At 40.5% G+C, this 11,906-nt stretch overlaps 1 protein-coding gene across 1 annotated transcript in view; it reads left to right on the top strand.

Moving 5' to 3' along the window:
* The first annotated feature begins 488 nt into the window (after window positions 1-488).
* Window positions 489-11,906, top strand: part of LOC111871521 (kynurenine 3-monooxygenase) — an 18,574-nt gene continuing 7,156 nt past the window's right edge. Inside the window, exons 1-7 of the mRNA XM_023864688.2 lie at window positions 489-565; window positions 4,621-4,690; window positions 6,040-6,233; window positions 6,351-6,399; window positions 7,628-7,715; window positions 10,200-10,371; window positions 11,325-11,576. Of these exons, the coding sequence (XP_023720456.1) occupies window positions 506-565; window positions 4,621-4,690; window positions 6,040-6,233; window positions 6,351-6,399; window positions 7,628-7,715; window positions 10,200-10,371; window positions 11,325-11,576 (885 nt within the window). The 5' untranslated portion in view covers window positions 489-505. The remainder of the gene's footprint in view (window positions 566-4,620; window positions 4,691-6,039; window positions 6,234-6,350; window positions 6,400-7,627; window positions 7,716-10,199; window positions 10,372-11,324; window positions 11,577-11,906) is intronic.

Genomic DNA, 11,906 nt, shown 5'->3' with positions numbered 1-11,906 from the left:
TTTCGGAGATGCGAACAGAGGGACGGTCGGACTGACTGACACGACATCCGCTGCGTGTATTCAACTTGTGCACCTATCCAGAACAAAGCATAAATACTGTTCTTACGAAAAACAAATAAGATTCCTATCATGAGGAGTCATGACAGCGTGAAACCGACAAGTGAATATCAACGTTCAATTCAATCCTGATGGTGGAGTATATTAATCCGAAGTGTTAGTATACATTTACACAACTAGACGGTGTCATTGCCCAGACGACCACAATGTGAATTTTTACTCAGGTAAAAACCGCAAGAAAGTCATAGAAAAATGCGTTGGGTGAAAACTAATATAATATTTGCAGTTCTCCTAGCATGAAACGTAACACACCCTGAGACATGTTGTGATATCACGTGTCACTACGTAACCTACCGGTTGTCAATGTCCTCACAAAAGGTTTCAGTCTACCGTACGGCTTCGTCAGCCTTGGTCAGTGTTGGGAATACCAGGTCAGAGGTGCCACACAATGGAGACCGAAGCAGATCCCGGAAAACGGCTCAAAGTAGCAATAATTGGTGGAGGCCTGGTGAGTCGGCATGCCATATGCAGTTATGTAGCTTCAACGGAGACAATTCAATTCATTTCTTTATTATTTATGTGGCTAGTCAACAGCAACAAGGCCAATTATAGACACAGCACAGTGTAGATACAAGTAATTACATTACGGACAAAAGAAAAACTCCGTGATTTTAGTCCGCAAGCGAACTATAACACAACATAAATTAAAAACTAATTAAAGGAAAGCAGTAGAAGAAAAACACATTAATGCAGAGAAGTAAGCAAACAAACGAAGTATTAATAATAATTTCATTAACATAAATTTAAGTCGTTATTGAGAATTGAGAAATATAAAGTATAAGTATGTAAAAAGCATATAATAATTCAATTCAATTCAATTCTTGTTTATATACTTGCAAATTTAACCGTTCAGAGGCTAATTACAAAGTTAGCACGAGCACATAGAAGGACACAAAATACTAATAAACAAAATACAAAATAAAGCAGTCTATAAAATGATTATAATGATTATAAATACTGAAATAGAAACCATAAAGAAGGTAAGGTAAAGTTGTCCCTGTGATTAATGAATTAAGCACTACGCCATGATGGCGTATGGGGAAGTGTGTGCTTAGATCCACATTTTCTTGACCTCGGCACTAGCTGGAGGTAAGTGGTCAGCTTCACGCCCTTGCCGCTTTACCCCCGGTAGCAATTGGATAGGATGTTGGATGGATCACAGAGACGATTTGGAAGACAGAGAATTCTTGACCCTACCAGGACTCGAACTCCAACTTCTCAGTCGTCCAGCCCGTAGCTAGTCACTATACCGACTACACTATCCCGGCTCCTAGAAATCATAAATTACGGTAGTTTCTTTTTAACGGTAGCGACCTGTTTCAAATGTTATCATGGCATTTGCTTCGTATAGAGAAAACTACAAAATTCCTTAGTCATATCAGCAAGGTTCAAATAGAAGTTGGCTCTCGCAATAAAAGTCGAACCCTTCTTGATTCTGGTAATTTTTTCGATGCCATACATGCAATCTTTACCATCTCGAATACTGAGATAGCATCACAAAAGTAAAAAAAAATTACCTCGAAATTTTGACAGGTTTACGCGTTTTCATAACTGCTGAATCAGAGATATTGGTTATATCACATATACATACATTACACATACTCTCTGTATACATGAATATGTGCCTAGTTCGTACCTGAACGATTGGAAGCGTTTTATTCTTCTTCGATATATGATTTTCTCCATCAAAAAATATATATCTTTTATTGCTAGTGGGGTGGGACTAAGTCCCTTGTACTGCGGCCACTTCTGGCCTATTGTACCAGCCCTAGATGATAGGTGAGGGTGATTGTGGAGCAATTGGTGGAATGAAGACTGGCAGGGGAAACCGTAGTACTCGGAGAAAACCTGCCCCAGTGCCACTTTGTCTACCACAAATCCCACTTGACCAGACCCCGGGATCGAACCAGGGCCGCCGCGGTTGGAAGCCACCGACTAACCGCTTGAGCTATGGCGCGGCCTATCACAGAATATAAATATTCTAGCTCCATAAATAGGGACAATTCAAATGTTCTTCAAATTAAGTATATAGATTTATCGGAAAAGACTATAAGGAGTTTTATTACCTTTGAACATTTTATGAAGACCACCTCCCCAAATAAAACTGGGACGGAGAAATTCCCTGTAAAACTACAGTACGCGCACGAGGGCCCAAACGAGAGATGTCGATTTTGTCGAAATCAGTTTTACCGGTCGGACGGATTTAATTGTTGTCCGGTATACATCAATCTACAATGGTCTACTGAGCAACAATCGATTTCAATTTCAAGGTAACGTAGTCGAAGTCAATAACATATGGGAAAGAATATATATTATCTTTACGCACATATTTTTAATTACACAACCAACTAATAAGAAACCTCTTCAACCAACAAGCAATAGAAAGAAGACTAAATAGAATGTGGCCAGGGGATCTCATTAGATAAGCACCAGAGAATCATCGGAGGATGATCTCTGCTTCAATATTACACACACCCATCCCTTTTACTAATTACTCTATCTATGTATAATGAGTAGATTGTAAAATTATTTCAAAATCAAAAAAAAAAATTAATTGTATCACTGGGACGAGGGAAGGTCATTTGGCACTGGGAATTCAGACTGGTGTATATCTCAGCATCCGATGATAGTTGAGTATGGAGCTCTGTATGATTATAATTGGCAAGGATATCTGAAGTCCTCAGTGAGAAACCAATCTCTGTGCTTTATTGTCCACCACAGCTTCCACATGGACTATGGTGGGACTGAACCCGGGACTCCGCAAGGAGAATCCAGTCAGAGCTTCTGTAAGGCCACACATGCATTCAAGTACAACGATAGATTGTGATGTGATCATTTCGGCTATATATGAAAAGACATTTGATAAGAAACGTCGAATAATTACAGTTCATTTTTAAGATATCTTATTAGCATATGTTCCTTATTATTCCCAGCAAGAACATGAAATCTCTCTCTCTCTAGGACAACGTCCTGGCCATTCAGCTCTATCCGGAACCAAGATTAAGAATGTCTGGAATTATACCTCCACTCCTCAATACATTTTAACGGCGTGATGTTTATTAAGGAAAGGAATAACTTTACTTTAACCTTGAGTAGGTGCGTGAATCGCCATAATTGTGAGGCGATAGAATAACTGAACCAGTTTATAAATTTGTATAACATTTAGGATAGATATTTTGACACTAGATAGCTCCATCTTTCGATTATTTAATTTCCAGTAGCCAGTGGCAGCCGACAGTGCATACTTGTAAATTTTGAACGAAACTACCAATACTTCTCATGAAGCCTTATATTTATAACTATTTGTGTATTAACAAATATTCCCCAAAAATTAAAATATTGGTATGGCCTTTTGTAGAATGCGAAATGGCGTATAACCGTCCAGTATTTACATTTATCTTGTCGGTTCATGGGAGTAACGAATGAACAGTTGGAGAGAGACAAGAGAAATTTTGTAAGCAGTCAGATGATAAACGTACTTACACATTTAAATGAAAAGTGGTTTATATTGTCACATGGTTTTAGTGACTATAGACGGGATTAGATTAATAATCGGATTTATTTAACCCTTGCAACTCGTAACTGCAAATAAGGACTATGCTCTCACTGTTCTATACACTTCATAAACCACTACAGGACACACTGGGTCTTCTCAGTTGGTTACATTGTTCACTTCCATTTACTTACTTACTTATGGAGCTGAACCCTTCTTGAGGAGAAGCCAAATCTGCAGCTACTCAAGAATTTCCCAGCATTTTATGGAACCCGAAGGTTCATTACCGTGTTCACAAGAGCTTTCTACTGGTCCCTATCCTGAACCAGATCAATCCAATCCATACCATCCCATGCTATCCCTCTAAGATCCACTTTAATATTGTCCACCCAGTCTTCACTAGCCGTTCCTTAATAGCGGTTTCAAACGGCAGACTTTCCCGTTCCCGAACTGTCCCCGGCCCCAGCTACCAAATTCTCACAACAACAGTTCACAAAAATCTGAACCCCAGCTGTTATCTAATTAACTTACTGCCCCATCTAACTGGCCCTGCTTATAATACGTCGGCTTGGACAGCACAGAATACGCCGTTCCCCTGTTACCGTTTACGGGCTGCTACATAGTAACGGCAGTTGTATCTTTGCCTATGTCGCGGTAGTTGCCTTGCAACGGATCTACATGCCACAATACGTTACCATTTACAAATACTGTGACGGCGCGAAACTTCGATGTTACATCTGACTTTTACAGTTGTTGGATATGCATCGCTAAGCGCCTGCTCACGCTGGTTCGCTCGCGAATTTCTTTTTTTTTTTCTTCTTCTTCTTTTCTTCTGCCCTCAAGATGGAGGCGATACGTTCCTCAAAAACGTCGGTTAACACAATATACACGGTGCCACAGCCCAGAAGACTGCTATCTTCATAGTCACTGCCGTGAAAACCTCAAATCTTACAAATCATGTAGTTGTTTCTCGCTGAGGGGTCTAATGCAGGTGTCGTCTCCTGTTCCAGGTGGGATCTCTCAGCGCTTGTTACTTCGCCAAGAGAAGTCAAAATGTGGATCTGTATGAGTACAGGGAAGGTAAGTAAGTCTGTGTCAGTTGGATGGTTTGCTTTCTACAGTTCAGATATATAAATGTTCCACTAGAGACTAACCTATTTGTCTGAATGCGACTAAGAAAGCATTCTCTTTTTCTTTGTAATTGCAGTCCCTATATTTAACTTCGTTATGCATTTTCAGACTGCTTCTGTTTGGGAAAGGGAAAAATAACAGGCTAATCAAGATTTTGTCTGCGGGCACGTGAGGGCCTGTAGTTTGGTAAAAAGTCAAAGGAATGTTTTGAAAAGGAAATTAAGAAAAATTGCTGGCTCACTGGTTAAGGAAATAAAATACAAGAGAACTTAAACTAATTAGACCTATTTTTAAACCACCTGACATTCTGAACTACCTTCCTGCAGCATAGTTCATCTTGGGAACTAAGAACCACTCAGTTGCTCAAGCAATTCTCCGTCTTTTGTATGAAACCCGAGGATGCATCACTGTATTCACAACAGACTTGAGTCATCTGACGTAGTTATGACATTAAACTATAAATGCAAACTGGGTGGGAGGTGCAGCACGCCTTAGAGAAGCATGAAGATCTTAATAAATACTGAAGGCATATGTTGTTGTGGGTTATTTCATGGCGCTTCTAGTATCTAGACTATATTGCAAAGTAGTCCCTGTGCTTAAGTAATTAAGAATCACATGTGTATGGAGAAATGGATTGTAAATCCATATTTTCTTGACCTCGACACTTGTTGGATGTGAGTGGTAGGGTTCACGCCCCGGTCATCTTACCTCCGGAAAAAGAGCCCCTGGTATCCGTTGGATAGGAGGCCGGGTGAACCCCAGAACCGGTCTGGACGACGCGGAGAAGAGAAAATTCTTGAACCTACTGGAACTTGAACTCCAACACCTCGGCCGTCCAGCCCGTAGCTACTCGCTATACCGACTGAGCTATCCCGGCTCCAGCATCGAATTAATGAAAAATGAATTTTAAGGGATTTTAAAGGAAGAGATCATGGCCTTACCGAGGTATCATCTCGGAATGTGACATGAATGAATGAGAAAAATATTAAAGTTAGACACTTATGAAACGGCGCAACATTCTTGGTGAGTCGTTCTCTGCGATGAAAGATATTGATTTGTACTCAAATCTGTGCACCAGATAAGTGAGATCTTTCGCTCCCGAGTATCTCATTGGCTCCGTATCTCAAAGTTGTACATGGCCTTCATTAGCTCTGTCCATTTCCTTCGGTTTGATCAAGTTTCCAGTTTCATCCTGCTGGGAGTTTTCTAAATTTATGTCTCAATATACTGAATGTCTCATTTCAGTACCTGTATAAGAAAACTCGTCCACCTTTAACGATGAAATTGTTTTATTGCAGATATCCGAGCTTCGAAACATGTTCGTGGCAGAAGCATAAACCTTTCTCTGTCAGCGCGGGGAATACGAGCTCTGAAGGAAGTGGGTCTTGACGACCAGCTAGTGAACCATCACGGAATTCCCATGAAGGGGCGCATGATACACAATCTGAATGGTAGCCAACGCCCTATACTCTACGACCCCAGAAGCTTACAGGTGTTACTTCATAACCACCAAATGTTTGTTGCTTTTAGATCATTTATTCGACTTGCAAGAAAATTATCTATTTGAACTGCATTCCTAACAGGCCAAAATTATGCGTTTCCTTTTCAGTGTATTTACTCCGTGAGTCGGAGATACCTGAACGAGGTTCTTCTAACGGGTAAGTACAAATATTCTGAATATCACGATAAAATACAAAGTGACCAAAAATTCGGTTAAGCTAAAATATTCTCTCGTATTAAAAGGAACTTTCAGACTTAAACCTGCTAGTCAATTTGTAGAAAGGCATCACAGCCTTTGAGTTGTGGCCTGAACATGAAGGATCTCATTAAGAAAAATTTGTGTGAAGTCAGTAGTGATATATGGGGGCACGCGGTAGCGTAGTTGGTTGAGGAGCTATGCTACAAGCCGGAAGGTCGGGGGTTCAAGTCCCGGTGAGGTCATTGGACTTTCTTCAATTGACCTAATCATTCCAGCCGCACTATGACCCTGGGGTCGACTCAGCCTCTAACAGAAATGAGTATCAGGAATTAATTAAATAATTATTTAATTAATTCCTGATACTCATTTCTGTTAGAGGCTGAGTCGACCCCAGGGTCATAGTTATTTTATAGTTAGAAAATTATAATTTTCCTGGGGAGTAAAGCGCGGCCGGCGCGCAAGGCTGACAAACTTACCGCCATCTTTTAGCCGATTATCTAGATAATGTGGGACGCTCAACGTCTCACAACCCTATGGGCCTTCACGGCCTGTTACAGGGATAGCTTTACAGTAGTTATATACATATTTTAACGTATTTTTTGTGCATTTTACCAACCAGTTAATTGAGTAATGGACCGCCCTACGCGTTTCGAACATACACATCCGGTATTGTGAGAAGATGAAGCAAATTTGAGTCGGAATTAAAGTGATTATTCCTATAGTATCGGCACGGACCACACAGAAAACACAGCCCTTCTATTGTTATAGAAGCGTGTTTACCTCGACGTTGCACAACAACGATTGCGTCGCGGGCCACATAGAAAACTCCGTACTTCTAATGTTGTGTGCTTGTATGTTGCGGACGTTACCTAGCAACAGCCGATGTATACAGATTTATTGTTTAGCAAGGGGTCTATACGCCATAATATAATTACATTGCTTATTGCTTCTAGTTCACTCAACAATAAGCCATAAATGTGAGCCATACTGAAATAATAAGAAAATGCGTACTGTGCAAGCAAAGCATGAATCTTACGTTTCAATCATTGTTTCAGGAGGGTTAGGTTATATAGTTGGAATGAACTGTTGCAGATATTTTGAAGAATGAAGAAATGTATAAAACATCATGATGAAAATGTTATTTATTAAACGTAATTACGTCTTTGTTTCTTTTTTCATTCCAACAGCCATTGAGAAAAACTTCAACGTGAATCTGCACTTCAGTCATAGGCTGATCAGTGCTAACCTACAAGAAGGCTCTATGACGTTTCAATTGTAAGTATACGTTCAATCAATGGTCCGTTGGCATGGCCCGTCCTTAGGTACCTGAGGTGGCTGCAACATATGTGAAGGATATTTTTGAATATTATTAATAAGCAACTGTGTAAACTGACAAAGGGTGGTCCTCCAGCTTTGGGTAGCGAGGTGGACGAATAACTCCTTATCATAAACAAACACTATATTACAAAATACTACACAGGGCCTCGAACTTGGACAGATTCCTTGGAACGACGTAAGCAACGGAAAATGTAAGTGAGGGCTAGGAGCTTGGAGAGTTCATTGAGTAGAGTAGAGAAATTAGAACCAGTGGGACTATAGGTGCTCAGAAAGGACAAGGTTTCCATCTTCTGGGATGTACGCGTAGTGTCATGTGGCCCGTTGTAAGTCAATTCTGCGTGCTGTCTGCTTCACGCTGTTTTCTTACTTGGATTACTCTTCGACCCTGAAGATGAAGCCGACATTTACCTGCAAAACGGCGGTTGACATTCAACGGGCTACAGGGTGTTATAACCAAGAAGTTAGAGCTCTTCATGACCGCCGGTGTGAAGACCTCGGATCGCAAGCAGAAAGTTGTTTTTGATGTTAAAATTTTTCTCTCGCGGGGAAGAGCATAGACTGAGAGTGAGAACAGGAACTAAAGAAGTAACAGGAGGATTTAAACAAACGGATAATGACGAACTTACTAATTTGTTCCCTTCACGAATATAATTACGATGAGCGGATCAGGGTGGATGAGATAAGAGGGGAGTGTGATGCATAAGGAAGAGGTAAGAAATACACACAGAATTTTTATTGCAAAGCGTGGGGGAATGACCACTGCGTAGAGGCGAGAATAATACTGAAGTTAACCTTAAAGAAGGCCACGCCATCGCTCAAGCAGTTAGTCGCTGGCTTCCCGCCGTGGCGGTCCGGGTTCGATCCCGGGTCTTGTCAAGTAGGATTTGTGGTGGAGAAAGTGGCGCTGGGGCAGGATTTCTCCGAGTACTTCGGTTTCCCCTGCCACTCTTCATTCCACCAATTGGTCCACAATCACCCTCACCTATCATCTGGGGCTGGTAAAATAGGCCAGAAGTGGCCGCGGTACAAGGAACTTAGTCCCACCCCACTAACAATAAAAAAAACTTAAAGAAATAGAATGGAGTTATGCGGACTAGATTTATCCTATTCACTGTTTCGTCAGTCACAATATTTAGAAAATTTTCAGCCGTAATGTTGGCGATGTTGAAGGGTAATGAATAACAAATGAAGGAACACACACAGTTGCTTTTGCCGGAATATTGCCTTTCTATTTAATATAAATCTGAACTAGTGAAAGGAATGGAACAAATGAATGCTCATAGCCGCAACATGGCTATTATCTCTATTCATACAAAGCAGTTGTTTAACAATAAAATTATATGATACGTGTGTATAACTTATATATATATATATATATATAGCTCACTAAGTGTGACGGTGTTGGTGACGAAAATCCCAAATGACAGAAAATACTGTGCCCATTATACAGATCAATAGATTAATTGTGCTTATTGAGATAATAGCTTATTGCTTTGAGAATGACAAGAAACCACACTAATATATTTGGTTGTAAAATGTGGAATTTCTTACTGTTAAAACAGATGGTATATACTATATAGTTACCGCAGCTCTATGAAAGGTTAAGATAAAGTATCCAGTAAGAGCATGTGCATCACAAGGAACCTAAAGGAAAGTACGTCAGGGTATGTATGTGTGTCACCTGGCAGCGGACACTTGAAAGAACTTTACTATGCATAGGCATACAAAGAAGTTGGTCGCACAGGTACAGGACGTCCTAGAAAGAGACGGAGGGATTCCTCCGGAGTGGGATTGTTCTTGAAGCCTGTCTTGGACTTGATAGTGATGATAAGAGTGATGGACCAACTTTCTGCTGATTTTTGTATGCTCAGTAGTTTCATGTGTTCAACGTACAGAAACTGATGTAAGGTTTGATATTCTGTGACTGTAAGCAGTACCATCTTCCGGCAGAAGTTCGCCGACGTTTCGGAGGAATGTACTACCTCCATCTTTATGAGTAACGAGTAATCCAAGCAAACAAGCAGCAAGCAGAGTAGAATCTGAAAGAATTATGTATATTTGTAATTATTTAAATTCTCAAAATTCCCAAGCAGGGCTGGAAGTGGCGTTTCAGAACTAAATATACATTCCAGATTAGCGACGATCAACAGATTTCATGATTACAATCATGAATTATTAGGTTGCTAGTAAGCCGGGGAAGCAAACAGCATATTTCTACCAGACTACAAGGCGTCAAATCCGAGACAGTAGTACGCCTTAAATAAATTATTGATTTTTACGTCACTTCTATTTTCCAAAATATGTTGGAATTCTGTGAAATATAAACCCTTATAACCATTCAAAAATTCAGACAAACCAGATATAAATTTTGAGAGCTGTGTAATACATTGGAGTTAAATTGAAAGCGTTCTTCATTTACAGAACGGACACCAACGAAACTGTCCACAAAAAGGCGGACCTGATCATAGGAGCGGACGGCGCATTCTCCACGGTGAGACGCCATTTCATGAAGCAGCCCATGTTCAACTTCAGTCAGACCTACATAGAGCATGGATACGTGGAACTTTGCATGCCTCCTGGGCAAGATGGCGAAGTGAGTTCCGTTCTGTCCTCAATGCAGGAACGCGATATAAATGGCCAGGATAAACTCACTAAAATATGTGGTAATTCTCTTCCTTCCTCATGTCATGAGGTCACTTAAATTACTGAAAATATTTTCAGATATTTTATTTCCATAGATTGAAAATCGAAATCCGAATTAAGTTCAACACGATATAATGGATTTGAGGTTCTCACAGCGCTGTCTATGAAGAGTTCTATCTCCTGGCATATAACGTTGTGTTGTCCGGTGAAAGCCAGGAGATGATTTGGACAGATATACCGCCTCCATTTTCAGGGTCGAAAAATATTCCAAGTAACAGTTCTAGTTACTGCCTGTTTTATGCTATACTCTTGACTGGCTTAGTGCTCTGCTCTGAAGACGATATATTCTCACCAAACGTCGGTTGACTTTAAGCGAACTACATGGAATTATATCCCAGAGGAAGTAAATCTTCAATGATTGAAGATAAATATGATTTTCCTCTTTCTTAAACATACAGTAACAATTTTCTGTGTCAAAGAGAAGAATACATAAGTTTCATTCATACGACACTCATAAACACTTGTTTCTTTTTAAATTATATACTCATTCGATATATTTCGATTGATAGTAAATGTTACAATTGAGCAATAGAAATTAAAGAATTGGAATATTCCTACGGGTTAAACTTTCTCGGTTGTGGCACTGTTCACGTGGAATAAAAACGTCTCGGAGGCCCAGAAGACCCGAATGAGTCTCTAAGATCAGTCAGTGTCGTGAGACAGAAAAACATGATCATGAGTCCTGAGGGACCCTCAATAAAGAATGACTGTACTGGCGAAGCCCAGAAGGAATTTACCCGAAACCAAAAGGTCTAATCTAAACTCTAACCACCGTGAGAATCTCAAGTTCATAACCTCACCTTTCTGATATATGAAACTCGTACCTTCTCTCTTTTCCTCTAGTTCGCAATGAAGCCCAACTACTTGCACGTCTGGCCTAGAGGAAACTTCATGATGATCGCCCTGCCCAATCAAGATCGCTCCTGGACTATCACGCTCTTCATGCCGCTGTCAGACTTCGAGGCTCTGGATTCCCCGACGAGACTTCTCAAGTTCTTCTCACAGCACTTCCCAGACTCCATTCCCTTAATTGGAAAACATCAGCTGGTCACAGATTTCTTCAGTACAAAACCTTCCACCTTGCTGTCCATAAAGGTATTTCAGATATGTACATTAGGACACACGGCATTTGAGTCACGCCGTAACTTCCTGCTGACTGAATTCGTGTTACTGCTCTAGTCAGATATCCTGAAATATCTAAAGAAATTATTAAGGGAATTGAAATGCGTCTGTCACTTTTTTTTTCCTTGGCACTACAGCCTCAGTGAACTTCTCCGTTCACTTCGGTTTTTCTAGATCTTACACATTCGGTAGGACTCCTTGGGCGGGTGATCAGCTCGTCGCAAGGCCTCTACCTGTACACAAACACAGAAAAACGCACACACACAAACTAAACATCCATGCCCTGAGTGGGATTCGAACCCA

Source organism: Cryptotermes secundus, unplaced genomic scaffold (assembly GCF_002891405.2).
Source record: "Cryptotermes secundus unplaced genomic scaffold, Csec_1.0 scaffold934, whole genome shotgun sequence".
Classification (NCBI taxonomy): Eukaryota; Metazoa; Arthropoda; class Insecta; order Blattodea; family Kalotermitidae; genus Cryptotermes; species Cryptotermes secundus.
Note: the sequence above shows the minus strand (reverse complement) of the source record. Positions and strands in the feature narration are given on the sequence as shown.